The 26,475-nt window shown below is 38.2% G+C and overlaps 1 protein-coding gene and 1 long non-coding RNA gene across 3 annotated transcripts in view; one reads left to right on the forward strand and one right to left on the reverse strand.

Moving 5' to 3' along the window:
* Positions 1–9,038, reverse strand: part of RAPGEF4 (Rap guanine nucleotide exchange factor 4) — a 147,669-nt gene extending 138,631 nt beyond the window's left edge. For both annotated transcript variants that reach the window (XM_053947078.1, XM_053947079.1), the window contains exon 1: positions 8,906–9,038. In XM_053947078.1, coding sequence (XP_053803053.1) covers positions 8,906–8,970 — 65 coding nt within the window. In that variant the 5' untranslated portion in view covers positions 8,971–9,038. The remainder of the gene's footprint in view (positions 1–8,905) is intronic.
* Positions 9,039–9,050: 12 nt separating this feature from the next.
* The window catches only part of LOC128790406 (uncharacterized), a 42,321-nt gene continuing 24,896 nt past the window's right edge, over positions 9,051–26,475 (forward strand). Inside the window, exon 1 of the long non-coding RNA XR_008431742.1 lies at positions 9,051–9,626. This is a non-coding gene — a long non-coding RNA (uncharacterized LOC128790406). The remainder of the gene's footprint in view (positions 9,627–26,475) is intronic.

Genomic DNA, 26,475 nt, shown 5'->3' on the forward strand with positions numbered 1-26,475 from the left:
CATTAATGATTCAATCTAGTAACAGAAAAGTAGATGGCAGATGGAGAATGATTCAAGCTTTATTTTCACTGTAGTCACACTTAAAAAGGGCAATGGTATTAATCCAAAAAGGAACCATTCCCAGAACACAAGCAGTGTTGCAAAAGTCAGTCCCAAGGAATATCCCTACACGCCCAATATGGCTCCAAAAGCCCCTGGAAATACTTTTCCAGATACCTCATCAGAGTACCTAAAGACAGTTCTCTGTGATCACCACTGTTGCTCAGTCTCACTGAGCTTAGCCCTCCTCTGCTAAACTACTGTTGGTGCAGATTTATTTCTGTTCTGTTCTGGTACATTGATGCTGATGGTACTGAAGTATCCCTTCACTGCTGATGCTGCGGAGTTACAATCTCATATCCATGAGCAAGCAAAGTCAAAAAATGTATTTCAATAAGTCTTCAGCTACCACTTGATTTTCTGCTAAAGCTTCTGTCCTGTACCCATTTCTGAAATCTCAAGACCAAGGTATGGAATTAGGACCATAGGTTAATCTAAAAGAATGAACAAATCTATTAAACCAATGAGGATTCTCCAGCTCTCATTTGGTAGATGTATGAGCTGGAGTAAAAGCATTTTAAGGCAAGTGAAGCACCTCCTCCCTAGACCACCCCACCCAATTTAAAATAAATTTTAAGTCAAACTGTGCTGACATCTCATTTCACTGTAGCCAAAACCAAGGGGGCACTTCAAGAGTAGCAATGCAGGCTACCAAATAAATTATTAGGAAGGGATGAAAAGCAAGAGTAATTTATTTTCACTACCCTATAAGCTTTTCTGCTTTGTTTGACCCCAAAATGCCTGCTTATTTATATTACTAATTTGCCTCTTCAGAGCATAGTAAGTGAATAGCTGGCAGTAATGTTTTCACACAAGACATCATCTATCTTCTCCTTCTTCAATACAACATCACAGCATACATATACAAGTGATAGCATCGATGCTAGTTACACATTTCGATTCAGCAATGTCAATAAGGCATTTTTTAAAGATTATTTTACCCCTTCTGGATGTGAAGATTTCAGGAGTATATTTTATAGAGATAAAAGAATTTTTTGACAATGCCTGCTTGACTACCTATGAAAGGCAATTATAAAGAAAATCTGCCCCAAATCTATCCTCATACAGCTGTTAAGCTCAACATGAGCTGGCAGTGCTGGCAGCCCTGAAAGCCAGCCACATCCTGGGCAGGATCAAAAGCAGCATGGCCAGCAGGTCCAAGAACATAATCCTCCCCTCCTACTCTGCTCTCATGAGACCCCACATGGAGCACTGCATTCGGCTCTGGAACCCCCAACATAAGAAGAACATGAACTTGCTGGAGCAAGTCCAGAGGAGAAGCATGAAGGTGACGAGACAGCTGGAGCTCCTCTCCTATGAACACAGGCTGAGAGAGAAGAGAAGGCTCTAAGAAGATTTTAGAGCACCTTCCAGTACCTAATGGGGCCTACAAGAAAGCTGGAGAAGGACAAGACTTGTAGTGACAGGTCACGGGGCAATGGTTAAACTGCAAGAGGGTAGGTTGAAATTAGATATTAGGAATACATTTTAAATTCTGAGGGTGGTGAGGGACAGAAACAGTTTGCCCAGAGACACTATGGATGCTCCATCCCAGACAGTGTTCAAGGCCAGCTTGACTAGGACCCTGAGCAACGTAGTCTAGTGGAAGCTGTCCGGGCCCATGGCAAGAGGGGTTGGAATAAGACAATCTAAGGTCCCCTCCAACCCAAGCCATTCTATAATTCTCTCTTGTATTTTTAAATGTAAACTACTCAAGCTCAAAGTTCAAATACAGACAGAGGATAGCTGTTACAATTCTTCACATACACAACCTGGGCAAAGTATTTCTGCTCACACGCAATATGCACAGCTCTATAAAAGAACCTATTTTGATTAAGTATTTTTAAGATTATTAACCTATTTGCATGTTTATGTAGGATGTTATGAAAGACTTGTTAACCTAGAAGAAAGAAACAAGTTGGAGTTTTTTTATTTGCTTTTGTAAACTTAATCCAACTATAACCTATTACTTTCTGTTACCATGTCCTTTTCTTTAGGTTCTTTCTCATAATGGGTTTGACATTTGAGAAAACAGAATATATGTGGTTTTACCTTCTTTGACAAGATGCCTCTAGAATTCAAAAATGTTTATTTCTATAAAATGTGTTCAAAACCTGAATCATGCTCTAACTGAATGATAGCATTGAATTCCCTTCCCTTGATCTTTTTAACTTTTTAAAACAGCAGTATTTCAATTCAGACAGCAATGAACAGCCCACGAAAGATGAGCAGATGGATCTATTTCTTCCACTGCTGACTGTAGAAAACAGCTAAAACACTAGAACAAATAAAACGAGTTCATCACTGGGTTAAAACCAAAGCATCAATGCAAAGATGCAAAGGCAAACTCTATGAGCATGAAAGTACCAGTAACCCTTACCATGGGCCATTTAGTGAATTTAACAATACTTCAAAATATATTCAGCTGTGAAACATGAGCAAGTAGACAGCATCAAGGAATGCCAATTAAAACCAGATCATTTCCCTATGCTCCCTGTACTTTCTTCTGTCCTTTCCTGTCATGCAGAAAAACAATGCTGCAGCATGCAGAAAAATACCAGTACCAATAGACCATCTTCCCTTCATGAGAGCAGAACAATACTGCAACTCTCTCCTCCACACAATGCTGTAAGGCTCTTCGACTTTTCATTTCTCTTTGAGAAAGGAAAGTCTAAGAGTGGAATATCAGTGATCTATCAAAGCATTTTAGACCTGTAGTAAGGCATTTAAACGCTAACAATAAATGAAGTTACTTTTAATCCGTAGTTTCCAGATAAGGGTTTACTTCAATGGCAAGAAAAGATAATGAACTCCCAAGAAGACCACTTTTCACTTTTTACAATGGTATTACTAAACCTGTTTTCAACACTCACACTTCAGACCCTCTTTCCCTTGTCATGGGAAAAGCCTCATCATGAGGTTTTTAAACAATAATCAAATTACTATTCTTTTCTCTTGAATGTCATTTTAAGAGACTTTGGGATTCCAACTCTCATTTCCTCTGACAAACAGGAAATAGAATTTTATTTAAACACTGTTTCCTAGGAAACACCTAAATCATTCTGGAGTTTAGATTAAAAAAAAAAAAAAAAAAAAAAAGTCACCTACACTCAATCCCTGTGATAATCTCTCAGGTCCTGCTACATGAAGTACAAGGAATACTGTAGATAATCCTGATCTGCACAGGTACCAAATGGCCAGCCAGTTAAATGGAGACTGACTGGCTGCCAGCTGCAGTCAGAATTTGTTATAGTTGAGTTCTGTCTTCTTTAGTGAGGACAAAAGGAAGGCAAATATAGGGGACTCTTTTACCTACCTCATTATCATATTACTCAATTAAATAAGTTTGATCAATACACTGAAAAATTATTGGAGAGTTAAATAGAGCAACCAAGTGTGCTCATTTCTTTACATACTCTGATGTATCAATTATGCATCCTTCCAAAAGATCAAGTTTTAGATCTGTATATACAGTGGAATGGCAAAAGATTTATTAACTGATTATATTCATAAAGACTTATCTCAAGTTAAAAATACACTACTGAACAATATAGATCTAGTAGGAAATAGACTCTTTTCCACCTTCATTTGTGGTCTAGAAAGACAGAATAATTCAAGATAAATCAAAATGCAGAATTATGTTCTTTCATTTGTGAGAATCTTTTTATATTACCGATGCTTTGTAATCAAGATGCGACTACATCTTATTGAATTAAACCTCCAAATTTCATAAACATAAACTGGAGCTCAGGACAGTTAAAAAGCCATTTGACAGAAGTAAATCCAGATGCAATTGCATTAACCAGCACTGTAGCTTCATAATAAACATTAAAAGCACTTTAATATGAAGACAGACTCTGAGATACACTGCAAATGAAATCTGTAATTGAACAATATGCATGTGATGATATCCCTCAATTCAAACTCTGGCCACCACTATTCACCAATAACACCACACCAAATGCACCTTTTCCTAATTTAGTATCTGCATTGTAGCGGCTAGTGAAAATTTAAAATTTACAGCAACAATGAAATAAGTTTTACAGATTTACATTTGCATGCATTTTGACAACTGACAAATTCAAAGATTAAAGGGAAAGTCAGTTCAGGAAGCATTCACGGATACTGATAAAGCAGAAGAAATAGTAACTGATCATGCCAAATACAGTGCAGAAAACACAGCACAAAGGAAGTACCATTAGAATGATAAACTTTGTTAAATGCAGCAAATTGTAAGGTGCAGACAAAAACAGATGTCATGGTAGATAGAAAAATACTTGTGTTTGGAAAATATCTGGTGAATACCTGACTTTGAGGGCACGATTTCAATTAGCTGGTTTGCTGGTTTTTTTATTCCTTTGCTGGAATATAGAGTTTTGTTATAAAAGAAATTTAATCTGCTCAGAGTATTTTAGAGATCAAATCCTAACAACATGTCAGAAAGAACTCAGGAAACGAGAGTTCAGACATGTTTCCAGTATCATCTGGTGAAAGAGAAAACCTACAGGTGCACATGTAGTATACCAATTGTGCAGCCGCTTCACGAGACTACCAACTAAATTTGAATGTATCATGTCCTAACAGGCATGTGCACATACTGCCTTGCTCTGGTGGGCTATGACAATGTTTACACACACTGGGGTAATCACTTTCTTCTCCTCTTAATACCTGTCCATGGCACAAGAGTGTAACTTACTGCAGTCCCATGTAACAAATGAAAGCCGATACTGCAAATGTCTAAGCCAGAGGGCAAAGAATAAAACAGCTTGTTTAAAATACAACTCCAGCTCTCACTAGGATTTAATCTGAATTCACATGTTTGATAAAATGCACAGACCTAGAAACAATTATTTTGATTTTTCTAAGAAAACATGGAAAGGAAAAGGCTTTTTTATTATTCATCGAAGACTGCACCTTTGCACTGAACTAGAAAATGAGGTGCACGATGTGGAAAGGTAAATTTGTTATTCATCACTCTCAGAAGACTGCACCCTCACACGAGTGCTAGAAAGCACTTAGGCTATGTCTATACAGCTCTGAGTTTCCACATCCACTGCAGTGCCTTCTGCTGCTATATCCCCACAGAGACTTGATCCAAGCATGTACCAGCTTAGTCACACACCACACGGAGAGAAAACACGAAGCACACGAGCCAGCCGGAACTGCAGTGTATAGCCATGATTTTGTTCAGATGCAAACTACATGAAAATGGGGATATTCCTATGGATTTGTTACAAATAAAAAGCAAGGGAGGAATTTATATAGAACACAGTGTAAGTTTTACCAATTACACAAAAATATATTTTAAAATAAAATAGCATCATAATGCAACTGTATTCATAATACTGCCTGACTATAAATCTATATCCCATTATCTTTGACATAATTAAAGGTTATAGAGGATGACAAGCATTTTCTCTATTTATTCTACAACAATTCTCTCAGAATATAAATTCTTTATTCTAGCCTATCTGTATGCTCACAAGGGATCCCTTGTTTACTACCAAGCAAACAAAGCTTGCATCTCAAATACATGTTACACTGAACTAAAATACCAAATCCTGATTCAAATATGTTGCTGTTATGTGCCTTCAATCTGAATTTACGTTCAAATCTGTGGGAGGAACAGGTCTGAGATACTACCCAGTATGCATTATTTTGGGTTTTTCAAACGTAAATGATGCAAGACTAACAAGGATGACAAGGTTATAAAGGCTCAGTATGTATCATATGTCCCTGAAAAACCCATTCCTACTTAAATAATTTATAAGTCATTAGGCAAAGACCATTACATTCTTAACACAACAAGCCAGTGCAGTTACATGCTTTGCCCTGTGATCCACTCCTCCAGTCTGTCACGGCACTGAAGGTTACATTTAATTCAGAGAAAAACACCAGATGCCGTAACTAGCAAAAAAATACTTTGTCTACCATTCAGTAAAGATACTGTCAACATGGAAATTTCCTGGTCAGATGGTGTTTGGTGTGAAAGAACACACAAGAACAGAGAAAACATTTTTCCTAAGTTAACTATACACACATGCATAAATCAGTGACCCTTTTTTTAATTATGCGCAAAGCAGATATACACAAAAGTGCTAAGATTAGAGGGATACTTCTGCTCCCTAAGAAATCAGTGTTAAGGCAACTATTACTTCAAATGTGAAAGGACTGGTTTCCTCAAGAGAAAAATTATTTACATCTCCAGGTATAACCAGGATGTACAGTTGCTCACTGCTGATCCTCTCTCACCCCTGCAAAAATAAAATATTCTTGATTGAGTACAGTGTTCTGAAATTTTCCTTACCTTTACACTTGTAACTTTATATATAAATACTGTCCCATGTATTTGATTTTTAAGTGTGCATCTTTGACTTTTGTGGCCAGTAACTACACATGGAAGCTGGACAACTACACATGGACAAAGCACTGGTAGCCCACAGCCCACCAGTACCCTACACAGTAATAACATTTCTCTGTAACATTTTGGCAGTTCTTCATTTTTATATGTGTTCTAATTTTAAATGTTTGTAGTTCCACTTTGACACATGATTTGGGGAAAAACCTAAAGAACAAATACAAAATACAAAATTTCTATACGTGATGTATTTTGCTATTTCCATTTTGAATTCTTTTTTTTTCCCTACATAATTATATTGCATAATCCATATTACATGTTATTTTAATTGTCTTTGTTGAGGGTCACTTAACATTCTAAAGCATACCAGTTTTAGAACTGTTTTCCTCCTTGAAATTTATTCATTGACTTAAACATACTAAAACTCTATTTACTGTTTAGTAAAAACACATGGTACTCTATAGAGAATTTACTCATTAATGACCCCACATTCACAGAATTCACACTTGGGATGGAAACTGCTATACAATTTTTAAAAGGTTTAAAATACATAGACATTGATAATAATTCAAATCACTACACTGATAAGATCTATCTATAGAAAATAAATACACTTTAGAAACACAAGTGTGTAAGTTAATTAAAAACACTGCATCTACGTTTTTAGGTGGAAAGCCAGAATAAAATGCATAAGTGTACTTCCTGTGATCACAAAGCAAAGCACAGCAGAGACCAGGAAAAAACCTACAATCTTTCTTCTTACGGGTTTGTCTTACATATAGACTGCCTTCTGGGAAAGGGTAAGGCATTATTCTTAAGAGCACTTGGAACTGATTCTTTCCACTCAACAAATTAGTGCTACTAGCTTACTCCAAATAGCAAAAAGTGAAAGTTTCACCTTAATAGCTCTAATGAAATTTGTGCTACAGAAAGGGTCAGCTTCTTAATTATGAGAGATTTCTAAATTAAATGCCACACATATGTTTCCTAAATACATAATCTACTCCCCAAGGTTATGTATTTCATTAAGCCCTGAATTTTAGGTCACAATTTGGATCTCACAGCATGTAGGAAAACAAACAACAGGATCACCAAACTAAAAGTACTGGGACTCATGCTCTCCTTCACATCTGCTCAATGTCAGTTTACAGAGAGGCCTCAGTTTGATTCTTAGACGGCTAGATTACCATCAACAGTTCTGTTTGTATTTACTTTACAAGTACTTTCAACATTTATACACATTATTTGATCTCTAAGAGCTTAGTCTTAAGTGACATGCCACAGAGGAGGATCAGTGTCTGTGGTAGGTGTCTAGAGTGTCTAGCCCAAAAGTTCCATTAACTTACGGTTTGCTACCTGGACTGTTAAGGAAAACCTAATTATAAGTGCAGTCCTACAAGACTAAGAGTTACCTGAAAACGGGAGAAACTACGAGAAGGGGAAGGTCCCCTCTGTGTGCACAAAGGGTTCTCTCCACAGCACAGCCCCAAATTATACCATCTGTCAAAAGCTGGCTCAGGATGCTCAGCTAACTGCCATACACCACGTAAGGGAATTCTCTCTGATAGCTTTCTTTTGAGCTGAATAAGGTATCTATGGTCTACATTTTTGTTAACTAAATTCCTAGACTACAGGAGACACAGTGAGTGTTCCGACATTAAATGACTTCTGAACTAATCCAATAATCAAAGGTATGCATACAGCAAAGGGTGTTCAAACCACACGCCACGCGACTCGACATTGCGAGACTTTGGGCTGCAGCACCCGAGAGAAAGCATTGCAGAGAATTTTTAACGCTACTTTTTTAAAAATAATAATTTGCCCGTATTTTTGGCAGCGCGCACACCACCTCTGAGCACACGTCAGGCAGCCGTGCCTCCCACCCACGCGGCGCCGCCGCCCGCCTGCACCTGACCCGCAGCCGGGGGACAACCGCGGGCCCCGGGGCGCCGCAGCGGGGACAAGAAGGACTTGTCCTCTGCCGCCCACCCTGCGACGATGCTGGGCGGGGGCTGTGCGGGAGGCGGGGGCGGTGTGTCGAGCCGAGGGGAGGCAGCGGCAGGTGCGCGGGGGCGCCGTGAGGGCAGGTGAGGGCGGACGAGGGCAGAATGCAGCGGGTCTGCCATGGCCGATACGGCTGGCAGCCCCAGGCCCTCTCCCCACCCCGGAGCTCCCCCTCCTCCACCACGTGCAGCATCTTCCCAGCGGGGAGCAGCAATCCCTATGGGGACTGCCTGTCCCCTCCGCTGCCCGGAGCATTTCCAGCCCTCCTCCTTGCCCGCCGCCCTGGCTTCCCCCAGGCGTTTTGCTTCCCACCTGCACGCTCCTTATGTAAGGAAGGATCTGATGGAGAGCGGGGAGGAGAGGGTGTCAGCGCAGACACACACATACATATACATGCATACACACGGCATCCCTCCGCAGCCGCTCCTGGCAAGATGCCAATACCTTTTATCCAGGCACGCGATCCACTCGCCGGAGGACGAGGAATGAGAAGCGTGAGCGGCGACCATGTTGGACCGGGATCAGGTTGCCGCGTACCCGGGTGGCGGCGGCTCCCCCCGCCCTCGCGCCGGTCGGTCGGTCCGTCCGTCCGTCCTCGCTGCCTCCCTCCCTGCGCGCACGGCGCGATGGGCTCGCCCAGGCCCCGCCGCCCTCACGCGTCCGGGCTGCGACCGCGGCCGCCGAGATACGCGGCCCTGCTTCCGCGCAGCCGGCAGGGAGCGGCCCGGGGAGGGGGCGGGAAGAAGTCACTCCCCTTTAAAAATGTGGTGTCCCTCTCCGGCTTTCGTGAGCTCCTCAGTGCCTACACCTGAACCCGGCTTAGTGATCCCTCCCCTTGCTTCACCTTGACTTGGTTTGAATTGGAGGGGCAATACAAGAGTTTTAATTGAAATAAGCAGCTCAGGAGTATTTTATCGGTGCTCCAGTGCACTGCGTGTCTGTCCCGTCCCCCCGCCCTCAGCAATAAACGCACAGTGGGTGAGTGAAAGGAAGGTGCAGTCCACATTTCAGGATTTTTCCTGGACCCTTTCTCCAGTCCGCTGTTCATCCTGTCATCTTCCATGAAACTATGTGTTAAAGTCTCTCTGTGAAAGATGAGCTGGGCAGTATAGCCTGTGAAGAGGATTTGGCACTTGAAAGGAACCTGACACATAGCATGAGAAAGGTGAGTCTAGTGTACAGTGAAACACGCCCACACCCTCAGGCCCTTCTGTTGTGTTAGTGTGGCCTGCAAAGTGCAGGGCTTTTCATTATACTTACGCATATATGATTTTAAAACAGCAGTTCTCCCTGCTTTGCAAATTCTACATTAAATATTTTCTATGAAATATATTCTATAAATTGTTTCAGATTCTAGATAGTATCTTCCAAGTAATCAGTTTATGACCATGAGCTTCCACTTACAGTCAACACAAATTGCCTTGAGTACCTTTTGAGAAGGGTAGGAAGCTATAACTCCTCTCTGCACTACAGTGTGGGGACAAATGATTAGTTCAAATTGTCATCATAAGCCAGTGCCTTTCAGACTTCTCCATGGGCTATGTTCTCTACCCTCTGTTGTAATTTCTTTGGTTGTACCAAGTGATTTTTTTTAAATACATGTGCTACTTCATATTTCACATCTGCCTTTTAGTTGGTTGCCTTGCTGCCACAGCTTCTTTAGCACTTTAAAAGAAATAACTTTTTACATTGGAATACTGAACAGTATGATGAAAAATCTAAGGAAATGTATCTAAAGATCTCTTTTGCTAAATGGATACAGCTAAGAAATTGGCATAGCAGAGGAGAATGCCACAAAGGGCAATTCTTTCATTTTGCCTCAAAAAAAAAAATTTAAAAAAAAATAAAAGTGTATGCCAGAGGAATAGAAGAGGCTTCCAGTCAGTGAGATCAAACCTGCAGCTCTTCCTTTGCTGTCGTCCATGGGGGGGGAAAAAGAGAATTTTTTGCATCTAAGCAATCTATCTGCTCAAGGAAAATCAATGCTATTCATTTGTCAATATGCAAGTGTTTGAGAGCCAGTGGAACCAGAGCTTGAAAGGTAAGGAGCTCTAAATTCTCAATCAAAATAATGATTTATAGCACAGTATGTACCTGACAGATGAATCAATAGAACTCCCTAATTTTGTACTTCCATGAGAAAACATTCATCAGAGCCGCGTCCCGGCCCGGCCGCCAGAGGGCAGCCGAGCGGCGCCGCCTTCGGGAGCGGGGGCGGCGGGGAACGGCCGGAGCGGGGCCGGGAGGGTCCTCGGAGTGACTGCCGGCAGCGCCGCCTCTCACAACCCATGTCGGTGCCGTGAACCTGCGCTTCACCGAGCGACGGTCCTGCCCTGGGACAGCCCTCTGTAGTTAGCCGTACTTCGGGTTCCAAGGAATGCGGTGCGCCTCGGCAAGAAGGGGATGTTGCTCACATGCTTGACTGTGGGCAGACACCATTCAAAGATGGATACCTTTTTGTGGAGTAACCATTAAAAGAGACTTTAACACTTCGTGGATTGTCTAAGTTAGACATGCCCAGAATGAGCCAGGAACCTTGCCTGCATCCATACTTCATTCCGAAGTGTCCCAGTTAGAGAACAATTAGAGCAAGACAGCCAAAATGAGCTCTGGTGTTTGTATTATGAGTAATCATGTATCTTTCTAACTAAGACACCAGTGAAACTTCTCAGAGAAACTTAGCAAGGAATAAATATTTGAGTAGTTCAGGTTTCAGCCTGTGTCAACCAAAGAGTCTCCAAACTGCACAGAAATGTCACGAGCTCCTGACTATTGAAATCAGAAATCCCTGACCCCAGGACAGTCCATGTTCTCTTGAGATGAAAAGTACCAAATAAGCATTATATATCTCACATGACAAGTCAAATAGAATACAGATTATCCTCTGACTTTTAAGAATTTAGACCATAACAAGCGTAGGAAACATCATTTTAGAGTACTGGCCTTATGTTAATGGGGTCAAGTGCCCACTTGCTTGTGAGAACATATACTAGAAAGAACATGCTTAAGCACACTTCATTAATTTATAGCCTGTACCTCCTCCTGCTGCCTCACAGTGCCTATTCCTCATTACATTTCTAAGCTATACACTGGTATGAAAAAAAATATTATTAAAAAATATATTTGAGATTTAATTTCTCCGTATTGAACAGAAGGCTAATGGGACTTTTTAGAAACTGAGATGTGATTATGCAACCAAAAAATTAAGATGGCAGCTGCTTTCAAAGGAGATTGCTGCTGAGAAATGGAGAATTGCCAGCTGAGGTATGTGAAAGATCAGCTGGCCTTTTAACTTTCCATAGTTTAGGAAGGAGTTACAGGGCCATGCTCTTAAGAAGCCCTTAAACACAGAAAACAAGAAATTAGCCAGCCTTCAAGTTATCCTATGCCTGTAAGAATAAGAGTTCAAATGTGTAGCGTCCAAACTGCTGTTTGCATTATGGGACATAAGACAAATCATGTTGAATTTAGTACTTTGACTTTTTCTTTGCTTTTTCTGGCCGGTACAAATACTCATTCCCTCACTTTTACTCAAATACAGCCAATGAGATCTTGCTGAAGTTTTCCAGAAAAAAATTAATTCTCTTCAATTAGAAATTTGCTGTGAAAAATATGAACCAAAAGACTAAATCATAGTTTTTAGAGCTTGAAAAAATTACTTATTAGGTTTATTAAGGTTACAGGGTAATGGAGTACAAAGGAGAGCTACCGTGGAAAACTCTTTATAAACTAATTATACCCAAAACTTCAAGGAGTTTCAAGTAACTGCAGTAATAATTTCACTGAAGATGATTTTAAGCATGTTTTCTATTATTATATGGAAGCCAATTTAAATAGTATAAGTCCAGAATGAGCACATAAATTCTACCTCAAGCAATAGTTACAATTCATGTATCACACAGAAGTCTTGGGAGAAAGATGGAGACTGACAGGACTGTGATCCATGTTTAGAATACAGCAGTGCCACATTCAGTGTGGTTAGGGTTGTAGGCACCAAAATGGATTCAGTTGTATACACACAACACCTACGGACTTCAGAGGAGTGATCAGCCTGTAGTGGGATAAAGACACAGGAGCCTGCATGTGAGTTCTTTTGGGATTTGTGTTGTGCTGTGAGGGCTGCAAAAGATGTGATGATGTACATGCTTTAAACCAATGCATGTATTAACAAAACTGTCATGTAGAGCAACATAGTAATTCTCCTCTTCAGTGCTAAAAAAAAAAAAACAAACAAAAAAAACCACCAACAGCATACAATAACCTAGCAAGAGAGTTTCACAACAAGTAAGAACTTCCTTTCCTTCCTGCATCATTCTGTGTTCTGTCTTTTTCTTGTTCCTGTTCTCCTCACTTACTCAAGATAATTCCCCAGTTAGTTCACAGGAAAGTCTATTGAAATAAATAAACGAGTTCTAACTTAGTCACAAGACTAAGTAAAGAGTAAATTAGCTAATGAAGTATAGTTCTTTGAAGATGCAATACTTTAATGCATTTAATAAATGTTAATATATCATTGCTTAGATTTATGGACACATCAGCATACTGTGTTAAAACAAAATTTTGTATGCAGAACCCAGGACAACATAAGGAATTTCAAGATGATAACTATCAGGGAATGCAGTTGCCTAAGATACAAGTCAGGCTGGGACTCAGACTGCACTATGACCCTTTTCAGTGCAATATTTGGGAGACAGTAGAACTTGGTGCCACACTAGACCCACTCAGCCTGCTCCTTGCTCTGGGATGTAATGGCTCATCAACAGGGCAGACACATCAGTGCTTCTTAACAGACCCAAATCAAACTGATCAGCAGGGGCTGAATCACAGACGTGATGAAGAGGGTCTGGCTTTGTGCCCAGTCATAGGAATAGGATTCATGAAGTGCTAGGCTGGCTCTCCACATACCCACAAGAGCTTGACAGGTTATTTCAGCTCCTCACTGCCTGAAAGCAGCTGTGGTGCCTCTGGGCCTGACCCTACAAGTGTTCATTTAGAACACAAAGCATGCACTTGGAAACTCCAGTGTGCCTTATCCACACTGCATTGGCAGCTCAAATGTCTCACTTTCTCTGGAACATACTTATCATGGCTAATTGAATTAATTATTAGATTGTAATTATTCATTCTTTCACCCAAAGTACAAAAACAGATGAAAGTTTTTCTTGTCTATATGTCTAGTTTCTTATTCCTTTATCCTTCCCTGCCAGCTTTGCTGTATTTCATAGATTTTCATCAAAGGCTGAAAGAAAATGTGGTTTTGCTTACCTACAGAGCCAGATGAGCATATTTTAACTGTTCAGGCCAAGTTTTATCTTCACAACTTGGTGTCAGCTCTCTCTGCTAGGTACACTGGGCAGGAAGAGCACTAGTCCATGATCAGCCTCTACATTTGCTACAGATGCTATTGAAACTATTAGACTACTATTATTTATCATTATTAAATACCTAGTTTTCATCATTTTGCTGTGTGGAGTCTGGGGGAAAGCCTGTGAATTTCTAGGAGCAAAGTACTCAGTTAAATAACCTTATGTTTTCTATGTCCTCACAGATAATACCTCAGCAAGAAAATTTGTAATGTGTATAAGGTGGCCTTCCTTAGGACCCTTATTTTCATTATATTGATCTTTTCAGACTTAATTCAAATTCAAATTAGTTTCAAACCCAAATCTAATTTCAACATTGCTTGGTCACTATGGGAAATTTAGTCTTCCTGGTCTGTTCCCCATTTCTTCTAGCAATCAGTTCCAGAAGTCAAATGTATCTGTTTTTTTCTCAATTTGTTTTTGTATTGATGCATAGACACTTAAAAAACAAAGTTCTAATGCAATGTCAAGACTCTGATGCAATGCTGAGATTCTTCTATTTATTTGTGTATGTGTATTATTCACGAGATATGGGGCATAAAATCATTTGACTGCATTCTGTCAGAAGTCCTTTGTGATAATTCATGAAACAACCTCTCAGTAGTAGACACTTTTATTTATGTGACTACCACACCTCCCCTTATAATCTGAGGTTTTCAAGGGCAAAAGGAACATGGTACTTTGATTCCAGGCAAATAAAATTCCTGTCATGTGGGTGAAAGGTGTTTTCAATAGCCTTCCTTCTCTAGCTTCCAATGCCTTAGCTGTCACACTGATTCCTTGTTTGCAAAATTGAGAGCTGTAAAACATTATTCATATCATGAAATAAGCACTCCTAAAAAGCTCTGAGAATTAGTCCTATATAATTGGGACATGTAATTTAATTAGACTTTATATGAAATAATGACTCATGATCTGCAGTGACTAAAGAAACTAAATAATTATTTTCTGTAAATTCTTTCAGTAAAGAAGATACACTGCTATGAGTGTAATTCAGATAAAATTCAAAAATTATTCTAGTGCAAGTGATAATTTCAGAAATACATGCAATGAAAGTCCAGGACATTTAATAAGTCTGAGATTTCCTTTTTGCATAGGTGTTCTTCACTCCTCTAAGAACAGGACTGTAGTTGGCATCACAGAAGTACTATAATAAAAGCATTCAGAGCTTTATATTTACTTGGACAATGCAATATGGTCTGCTATAGGTAAAGATCATACATGACACACATTTGCACTTGACAAAACATTTATGTAGTAATTAATTGTGCAGCTTCATATACATTCAATGCAGCTATTCTATTCATCACAATACAGTAAATGAGTTAATTCTTTCTGCAACATTTGTTTCACAGGATTTCAGATTTAATTTTTCTAAGAGCCTGCTGGGGGCACCAACACATGCCCATAAAAATCAAATTATGAAATTCGGCAAATGAAAAAAGAAAGACAAATTTAATAATTTATTTATATGGTATAAATTACACAGTACACCTCAGGTTATATGTCATGCTTACAGTCTTCTTTTCATAGCTTTGAAAATACACCTACAATGAATTTGCTTGCAGGCTTGTTCTTCCAGTTAATTCACACCACGAACAACCTGAATAAAGCACAGGCATCTCTAATAATGTATTCTGGCTGAGAAAAAAAAGGTGAACCAATTAGAAAGTGGGAAAAGAAGCTGCCTCGACTGTGGGCTACATGCTGGTTGGTACAGACAGGCAGCATTTGTTGCTTTAAAACCAGAGTGTTGAGTTGTGTAACAGGAAACCCAGCTACAGCAGCCACATAGTTGAATAGCAGTTGTGAGGTGCTACTTTGTGCATGTAAAAACAACAGGGTATGTAAAAAAAAAAAAAATTGTATGGATTAAAAATATGTTAATGACACCACAGTAGCATAAACCAAATAATTCCCCAGTTGGAAGCATGGGGGTTTTTTTTTGCATATAAATGATATTGGTTCTAGAGAAAAGTTACACAAATCTGAAAGCTTTAAGAAGAGACTGGGCAACATACAGCAAATTTTTACAGAAATGCTCTATTTTCTTGGTGTTCTCCAATTTTCCTGATGAAAGAAAGACTCCAGATTTCAGATGCTCCCTTGCTCCCTGAGAGTAGCAATGTTCAGCTGCCTAACAGCAGCACATTATCTTAAAGTTCCTATTTTTCTAATGCTTTGTACTTTGTGGAAGGATGGAAATAATGGATAAACAAAAGCTAAGAAAAAAGCAAATAAGAGGCCGTCACAAAAAGTGGGTAAGTGTTGAGCAGCAGACTGGAAAGAGATTGCTGATGAGAAGTGCATTGACTTCAAAATTTTACAGGATCTGAATTTCTTGAGGACTGTGGAGAAGAATCTTACTGAGAAAATTTGATGCAGATAAAGAAATAAAATGAAGTTATGACCAGAAAAGTAACAGGGGAGAAAGACTTCTTAGGCACTAAGCAGAAGAAGCTGGGCTTCTAGGAGCAGCCAAGAAATGCAGCAAAGAAGTACCTCCTCATTGATGTAATGGCTCATCAGCTCCCACGTACTAAGTGTTCCTGAAAAGAGAAAGAAAAGTGACAGTTGCCAAAAGTTTTTATGGTCCTCAAATAGCCACAGCTTGTTTCTGACAAGGCAAGGTTTCATTGTTGCATTTCCTTATTCAAAAAGTGCATATTAACATTTTTTAACATTTTGATTTTTGTGCTCTTGTTCTACTTCTAGTCAATGTAACCTGTTACATTATTCAATCACTTTAATAGTTAGGTTTTTTTTTTTCAAGTGGAATTCCCTCCACTTCAGTTTGTGCCTGTTGTCTCTTGTTCTGTGTCTGGACATGTCTGAGAGGAGTCTGGCTTCATCTTTAGCTCTAGCCTCTAAGTCCATCATACTGGGTTTTACAAGATTTTAGACTTCACAGTTTTAATATTGTTCAGATACACATCATATATGACAAAATACTGGCCAGCTTTCCCTACTGCATATGAATATTCCCTCTAGCAACTTAGTGGGTGCCTCAGAGGGCTGGGATGGAAGAGGATCTCTGGGGACAGTTCACTCCAGGATTCCCTGTGATAATTTTACTTTCCTGTGGGACGGGGATGGGCTAGTTCTCAGCACAGCCCAGCAATATTGCCCTCAAAAGACCTTCCTGGCATGCTTGCAGCCCTCACTGGATATTCAGAATATCCAACAGCCTTCACGTTGTCACAATCCCCAGGGACGGTTATGTGATAGAGCCCCATCACGAGGGCTAAAATTTGTCAACCTATGAGCCATGTACTCATCAGAAAATAGATATCGTTTAGAAGCATGCACCCATTCTTCTCCATTTTCTCCTTAGCAGACCTCTGGAAAGAGTTCACAGAAGTACCTATGTTTGCTCTCCTTAGTAGTTTAGTCCCCCAAAATAGCTGTACTTGTAAGCACACTTTTGCCAAAAAAGTTTTTAAACAATGCATTTAAAAGTTTTGAAGAGTTTTGCTATGATTGCGCCTTTTACACAACAACCTAGTAAGTTTCTTGGGGTGAAAACAATGTGGATCAGGGATAAAGATACTACAGGTCTTTCTGAATGATTCCAGGAAAACTCAAAAAAAGCAAAGCACTGATTCACTTGTATTGTTGATCTTTTTCAGGTTTACTTACATAGAAAATTTTAGGTTTTCAGTTAAGGTTTTGGGGTTTTGAGTGATGTAGACTGTATAAGCAGACATTGTCTGTGACTAACCAATGTCGTTTCACTTTGGCAGAGGGACTGATTTATTCTAGGCTTTCTGCTCACTGGAAGAGATGATGTTACAGAATACTTCTATTCAGAAGATAGTACACAAATCCACCAAAAATGCTTCAGTTAATATTTGCTAGCAGCTAAACCAGGGAAATGTGCAAATTGTACAAATTTAATTATTTAAGGCATTTTTTGGTTTGCCTTCACTAAGCTGAGAACTATTATGTCATCTTATTATAAACTGTGTCGTTTATAATAAAGTCCTTTGTAGTTTATAATAAAAGTCCTGTGTAAAACATTTAGATATTTGAAACTAACATAGTTCTGGGAAAGAAAAATATGAGGAGAGCATGCCACTGTTCAATTACAGCAATATATATATTGAAATAAAAATATTTAAACAGATTATATAAAATACTCCATTTCCATTGTACAACATAGGCACATCTGCTGTACTTTAAATACTTCTTATCCATGCCAAGGAAATACTATGAAGAGAAAATTCCTTTTTTGTGCTTTTCCTTTGAGTTTACTCTATGTGAATATAGAAAGAATCTTTTCAATAGGAAAAAAGGCACTGATTGTAATCGCAACATTTTGTGTTTGCCCTACAGCTGCCATTTGTGACTAGTATGGAAATCAAGTTCTGGCTCTTGTTTTCTGGCCTCTTTTAAAAACCTTGAATATTGCTAAAATAGTATTGGGCAGGAAGGAAAGGAGGAACAGCATTGTGCAAGACCAAACTAATATAAAAATGCTGCAGTGCTACACTCACTTCCTTCCAAATAATTTTCAGACATTAGCTTATTGGTATTGTTCTTTACAAAGGAAATATGTGGTGTCACAGTATTATCCCCAGTGATGAAGTGCACCTATGCTGATGTTTATTATACACATTTGTTTTGGGGACTTGAGTTTTAGTATAAAGGTCTTGAGCGTATAAATTCCAGACTTAGACAATAGTGGAGTGGTGGCTTTAGAGTAGTAACTTTAATTACTTATAAGGTAAGGCTCTTACATTTACGCACTGGTGAGTCTGGAAGACTTAATACAGCTATATTTAGCAGCAATATTTAGTAAGAAGCATCCACTACTACTAAGTATGTGCTTTACCAATGCAATAGTCTCAGAATTACAGAGCACTCCAACAGGCAGTCTTCCTTCCTTGAGCTGCTTCTGTTACAAACCCATTACATATTCCCAGATGACAAAGGTGCCCAGTCTCTTATTTTGACCATGTAAGTTTATCCATAAGATATTTAAAGCTAACAGATGGATGGAGCACTGGAATAAGAAAACCTTGAAAGCTTCTGTTTTATACAGATTCTTCTAGGAAGCAAGTGTGCAGCAGCAGTCTGACAGGGGATCCATAACAAGCTTGCAGCTCTGCTTCCATATGGTTCAAAGAGCCCAAGAAAAACCCTGAGGGACACAGAAGTTTTGCCATTAACTTGAGTGAGTTTGGAGTAAGAGTGGAATATAGATGTTACACCCATGAAAGTTATGCAGAAATGGCCCTGTAGATCCTGTCAACCATAAACTTAGGTGATAAAGACAACATTACTAATCACTATCCCACATGGGGTTTTGGAGAAAGTGAATAAAATCTTCAATCTGTCACCTTAAAGGCTTCTGGGTACAAGATATACAAACATTTGCTTTGTATGTACAAAAATTGCCAGAATTTTGTTACTATTAACAAGCATTCCAAGAGTATTAATGTGCTTGGTATAAATCACACTGTTGTGTGATGCTTTTGCACTTGCAACTGCTAGGACAAGAAATCAGATGAACTAATATTATGCTCTAATATACTTTACATGTTCAACTATTTCAAAAGCACAGTTTATGAAAATTATGCTCATTTTCTGGCAGAAGAATATTTATGCCATAGCAGGCACCTCAAATATAAGACACTATACAAAAAGAATTTAAAAGTAATGGGTTTGTACTTCACTTGTCAGCATTTGTAGTGCAAGAAGCTTATGAGATTTCTATTTCTTCTGATAAGACTTTCCTTCTGTTTCCTTTAAATTGTTACTGTGCCTTAATTTGGACTACTGCCTTATGGTCTTGGCATTTTTGTTTTCCTAATTCTAGTTTTAACCAAAATCACTGATCTCCTCATGGTGCAAAAAGTAGGATTTGTATACATAATCTTAACAGCTTTTTAGATTTCTCATAAATTAAATAAAAAAGGAGCTGGATGTGAATTAATTTGGATGCATGACCAAGTGACCATTTTAGCAACATGACCCTTTGTAGAAAGATCATTATTATTATTCTCTATGTTTTTGCTGTTTAATATTCCACTGCAAGAAACAGAGCTATTATCTTTCTATCAGTGCAAAATGAATGCCTGCTACCTTCTCCAACATTGCCATAAAAATAATTTGCAAGTGAATTCCATTCCTCAGTGTGCATTATCCATGCTTTAATTCTTCTCCCTATGATCATAATTAAATTTAACTTTCTAGACAGAGGACTAAATACTTATAAGTGAACTGCACAGGTATTTATCAAACTAGAAATGAAAAGACCATCTGACTGAGAAATGTGTTGAAAAGCTTAGGTTGAAAACTCCAGAAATCCTCTTCAAAACAATCTAAAAATAACTTTATTCATTTATGAAACTGGGCTTGTTCAATTCCTGATAAAACAGAAAATCTTCTTAGACTGGTGAAGTTAGATAAATCTAAATCAGACTTGTTTGAAAGCAGATCCAGCTATCAGCTCACAGGCTGCTGGACAAGAGCCTGTGGGAGGTAACTGGGCCTTTGGCTGTCACTTGAAAAGTTCTGACTAAATTGTCATAAAAATAAAAGAATAAAAAAAAAACACCAACCTTCTTTCCTGCCTCCAAAAGCAGGATTAAAAAGTCTTTCAGTAAAAGATTTCACTTTTGCAAATAATATGGAAACAAGAATAAAATCTGGAACCATATATCTGGAGAAAATAAATGTGAGGAAATAAATGCCTGTGATAATGTATGGGGCAATGGAAGTATATTCCTAGATTATTCTAAGCTAAATGCTCTTACTTTACTTATCATTCCAGCTGTTGTCAAAGAGGATATACAAATTATTTTTAAACGCTGGTAAAGAGTAATTAACATTTCACGTTCTTTTCTGAAGATATTGACACATTTGCAGCATTAGATAATTTGAGAATTTTTTCAATTTCAGTAGTGTAGAGATGGTCAAATGCGTATATTCTGAAGTCTTTATGTGATATGGGGTGTTACTCCTATTTTTTCTTAATTTCTTTTCAAGTTTTATTGTTGTATCAGTATAAAAATGATGGTTTAAAAAGTAACAACAAGAAGTCTCTGATATTATTGTCCACTTTTTTAGAGCCAAGTGTGAAAGGCACTACAGACAGTAAATCTATTTATCAGTGATTTGTAAGCATTGTAGGAATTGAAGTTATTTCATTTAATAAATAAATAATCCCTCACTGTAGAAAAAGAATGATCTCTAACAGTAGCCAAAGGCACTCATCCTGTGAAGAGGGTATGCAATGATTAGAGTTTCCCTGGTGGTAGATTAAAAGAAGTCAATGAGATGCACAAAGTTGACAACTATCAGACTAAGAAATGACAAAATAATTGAACCAATCTTAAACTGCAGAATCATAATTAATTATTAGCAGTATTTCCTATGCAACTTACTTTTCTTTTTTAAACCAGTTATTCAGGATGTGAAAGAAGCATTATATTGATATTTTGGGGGGGAGATGTCAGTGAGATTTCAGGCATACTCCAGTGTGGGTATGAATACATGGCTTCAGGAGTACTGACAATTACTTGGAATGAATCAGTTTGTTTAAGGAGGAATTGGTGGTATTTTTCACTAATGTTTTTTAATATATTTGTTATAAGGATTCCTTGCAACAAATACCAGCACATGGATCATAACAAATTTTGCTGTGAAAGATTCTATCAGGCAGTGATTAATATGCTCAATATGTTGTAAGCTATAGTACTTGATCATTCTTCTCTGGTTTTGTGAGATTCTGTACTTCCAGTTTCTGAGCTTTCCCTGAATAAAGTCCTGTGTAAAAAAAAAAATAAAAAGGAAAAATATTGAATTTATCATGACTAAAAAGAACATAATTTTACCATGGAAAGCTTCATGAAAGATGATTCATGCTCCAAGAAAGTTAGAGAATGTTGTTATAATTTGTATATATTTGTCTCAGACACAAGTTCACCAACTGTATATATTTAAATAGTTCTCACCGTTTGCAAATAAAAAATGTGATCATATGATCCTTTCAAGATAAGCTACCACTGATTTTAGACACTTTGATTAGTCTGTTTTTATTTTTTGAAATAGTATCTCACAGGATTTCACTGTACTGGATGCAGTTCCTTGAGCTGTGAAATGCTTCCTGAGAACTTTTCGAATTCCAAAGATATTTTAGTCCTAATATGCATGTGTGATATGTCATTACACCACTCATGTTTATACATTTTTGCCTGTATGTTGTAAATAGATCCATTTGCTCCTTTTACATTTTGTGTTCTTGCAGCCATCTGAACTGTGAAGTTCATCTCACAATACAACATCTCAACTGTGCATCATCTCACAATACAACAGTCTTTTGTTACTTTTTGACACCTAATTGCATTTAAATCCAACACATCACTTAAGCTTCAACTCTGAGGGTTGTCTTTAACTCTTAAGATTAACTTTTCCCAGAAAAGTTAAGAATTTTTTTTTCCAATTTTTTGCATGAAAATTTTGCAGCTTAAAATGAACACAACAGCAGTCGTTGCCTGTCCTTACCTCCAAATATGTCCAGTAAGAAATGGAGGCGTTCTTACCATTTAAAGTTTCAGAGCAGATGGAGTTTGGCTATTCTGAGTCAGGGTCACAAGGTTGCATATTTCCCTCTGCTCCAGCCTTGTAACACTTGGTGAGCATTAGTCAGATACCAGGCTTCCACATGTTGCCCTTAGCAGTGTGGCTGAAAGGAAAAGTAGCTTTTTTGGTAAACTGGGAGAGTGAGCAGAGATTTGAAACTGGCATAAAGTCAGCATCAGTCTCCTGAGGCCATTGGTCAGTCTGGCTTCTGCCAACTAGTCTAGCAAATTGTTCATGTTTGCTTTTGAACTTTGTTCTATATATGTCAGGCTAGACTATTAACAGCTGAAGAAATGGACCAGCCAGTGAAAACTTTTTGTAAATTAACTTAGCATGACAGTGCTGTTCAATATTGGCTTTGTAACTTGGCAATGCAATCCGCTGCTCACATTTGAGGACGTGTATTGGGCATCCACTTAACAGTATATGAGTTTATAAGATTACGTATGATTGCACGTTTGTAGCTGTCAGGAGCAGAAACTAAAATATTTTCAGTGAACACCATTGCCAACTAAACAGAAACAGTAACTAGGCAATGCAGAAACATCACTTAGGTTGTTCATGACTCGGAAGCAAGATTTACCAAATGTCTTCCTCCCCCCAACCCCCAACTGAAACGTCTGTATTTACTTGGAAGCTTTATTTCACTAATCTGCAACATGTTACAATTTTAAAAGCCAATATGAAACTGAATCATCGTCACCACAAATATCAGTGGAACAGTTTGATAAGGCTGAATCCAGGCACAACCTTTCCAAAAACACCAAATAGTTCCACATGATTATAAAGATAAGATAATGAATGAATTAAAGAAATATTTATTCAATTACTTTTTTTTTTTTTAACTGAAATTGGCTTCTTACTTAGAAGGACCCTATCACAGGCAATGGCAGTGTTACCATTTCAGTAATACAGACTTGGATATCTGTGCCTAACACCATAAAGCATCATTTGAGTCAGGTCAGAAAAGCTTCTTCCCAATATAATAGCACTGGCACTGTGAGGTCCTGTGATCATGGCCTGTTACTTTAAGGCAGCATGTTATGCAAAATGTTTGTCCTGCTGTTTCTCCATCCCTGATGATCCTGTTTCTTCTCCCATTTCTCCGGGTTCCACTGGATGTAGTAAGGTAGCAGAGCTACTGTTCAAATCTGTCCTGAGCTAGAAATTTTAGTAGAATATTCAGTATTATACAGGATACAACTTTTCTCAGAGACAGGATGGTATTTGTCCTAGTTTATGTCAATGAGCTGTATAGGCATTTGCTAAGAAGTTGAATTTTCTGCACTTTTCAACTATGAAGAGATCTGGACAGTCAATAATATATGTTCCATAAGAATGCCATGCTAACTATCCCATGAGTCATTCCACATTTAATTTACAAGTTTCTACAACCTGCACCAATATTTCAGCTTCTGTCTTCAGACAGCTAAGCAAAAAAAAAAAAAAAAAAAAAAAAAAAAAAAAAAAAAAAGCAGTGAAAAATACTTTACAAGCTACTAATCACCAGTGGCTTTAAGGAGTACTGTTAAGCTCACAAATCCACTGAAAAAGATGAGGGCTGCACCTCAAATGTACTTCTAAGTTCATAATTTTAAGCAGAAATTAAGTGATCGACTTTGTGGATTGCTGCCTTGGAATACATGAAAAGTTCAAATTAAAAACTTCATAATGCCATTATTGGAATTACACAAGGTTGTACCTGCACTTTAAATCTAAAAGGACCAGGAGACCCTTAAAACTACAAAAGAAGTGTATTTTGCTTTCCACACATGTTACATCAAATTAGCTTTAATGTGGAAAAATACATATATTTGTTCATGAAAATGTGCAATGTACAGTTACCACTTAATTATTGAGGGACTCTGGTAGACATTTTTCATCTTTTTTAAATGGAAACAGATGAGATTTTCAATTGAAAAAAAAATATGCCTGCCCACATGGCTATATTACACCATCTTATTAAAATATGCTGGGCACTTTGGAAGCAAAGACAATGTCTCTGCCTTCAGCACCTTAATATGTAACAAGAATACTATATCTCTTTTCTCAAGATACAGAATCATCAAGATCATCAAGATACAGAATGATAGATACATTTGAATAATGTTTAAATAAATCCTTTATTTGCTGTTATAATTACTTCTTGGAGCAGCTGTGGAGTTTGGATTTTTATAACAATTTTTACCACAGTTTCAGACTTAAAAAAAAAAAAGTTTAAAATATATAAATTAAAAATATCTGTTTTAGCCATGTTTTCATATTTTGAAACAGACAATTAAAAAGGCATCATCTTGGTTTTCACTGAAAAGAAAGAATTTTTTTATTTAAAAAAAAATTCAATTTTAGCCAACCATAGTAATTGTTTTAAACAGTTCTTTAAGAGTCTGAACGACAGAATGAGATACCTGAGCTATCTGGGGTCCTGTGAGCCATCTCATGGCTTTAGTGCTGACCTACATGGATTTTCATTAGTTTACTGAGATCCCCAGTTGCATCTAGCTATTCTAGTTTCTGTTGGAGAGCGCATGTTACTCAGGCATAGTAGTTAACCTTACACAGGCCCTGCCCTCGTTATGTATTAATCATATTTGTATGGGCTACACATGTCATATCACATCACTCTGAGATTTCCCACTTACAGGGTTTCTTTTGTATTTGGGAGAAGACAACTCCTTTCTATGCTCTTTTTATTCTTGTCATTGTACATGTGTAAGACAGGTACTTAACTAACATCCCCCTAAATGTTGTTATTATAGGCAAAAAGAGCTCCAACAAAAGCAAACCAAATAGGCTGCTTCTTGGGTGAGCTTGGTAAGAGACTTGCCAACAAGACAAGGAACTCTCAGAATTGTAAACAGCACAAATGAGAAATAAAAGAATTACAAGCCTAGTGTTCTCCTCAGCCTGTCATCCTCCTCTTTGCAGTCCAGCAGCTTTTTGGAGGCTTCTTTTCGGGCCAATAAAAGTTCTCTTTCTTCTACATCAACCAAGAGCCACATTTAGGTTAGAAATAATCCCATGAGCCAAAAATGTTCTTTGTGTGCCTGCAACCAGTTCCTGTGTCATTCAACAAACTTGAGAAAAGTGGGTATCACTCTTACCAGGCTTGAAAGTAGAAAACACAAGTTAGGTTAGGCCTGGCAGGTTTCCTGATACAGCCCAAAAAATGGATACATGATATCCCAAGCCCTTTTGAAAGAGAGCAAGGGAGATGTAGGAAATTATTTTTCAGATTTTGTTGTCTGTCAAACCATTCAATGATGAGTTTCAGAAGGTCCTACTTCTTTTCAAAAATCTAATTTTTGAAGTGAAATATCTTCTAGAAGTTAAGCCCTGAGCAGAATTTTTTTGTCTCATTCTGGAGTTCTTACCACGTGAGATCTGAAAACACATTTACAGCTTGTGTGTACCTGGCAAGTATAGACTGCAAAATTTCACATGATCTGAATCCCCATCATTTGGATTTGAGACCTGTTTGGACCACTTAATGGTACTTTTTGACTCTCAAACTAAGGGATTTCTGCTCATGGAGAGTGGAGCTCTGGTGAGAAACACTGCTTGGGTCTCCCCCTGCTGAGTGCTGAGCTGCCTGAGGATGTAGTTACAATGCACACCTTGGGATTATGTCCAGAACCCCAGTAATGACAGCTGTTTATTACCATACAGATCTCAAAGAGTCCAAATCTGAATGGACAAAGGCAGCTCTTCATAGGACTTATCCTATGTTCTTGAAGAATCCTTTAAAATCAAAAGCAAATAAAGTATGATTTTTTGTTCTCAGAGGAAATTACAAAATTAAAATGTCTCAATAGACTACATAGCTATTTAAAGATATTTATACTTCTTTGCAAATATGTGATTGAAGTCCTCCTTGAGTTACAGCACCAGAACAAAGCCCACTACATTTATAGCAGCCCACTCAAAGCTGAAGAGAGCTCATTTGATCCCAGTTAGCTATAAAGAATTTATTTCTCTCATGTGTCATGAGTTTCCTTCATTCAAAGTATTTCCCATTTCCTATAGCCTGTTCCATTATCCTGTATTTCAAATACTGTTGCT

This window comes from Vidua chalybeata, chromosome 7, assembly GCF_026979565.1.
Source record: "Vidua chalybeata isolate OUT-0048 chromosome 7, bVidCha1 merged haplotype, whole genome shotgun sequence".
Lineage (NCBI taxonomy): Eukaryota > Metazoa > Chordata > Aves > Passeriformes > Viduidae > Vidua > Vidua chalybeata.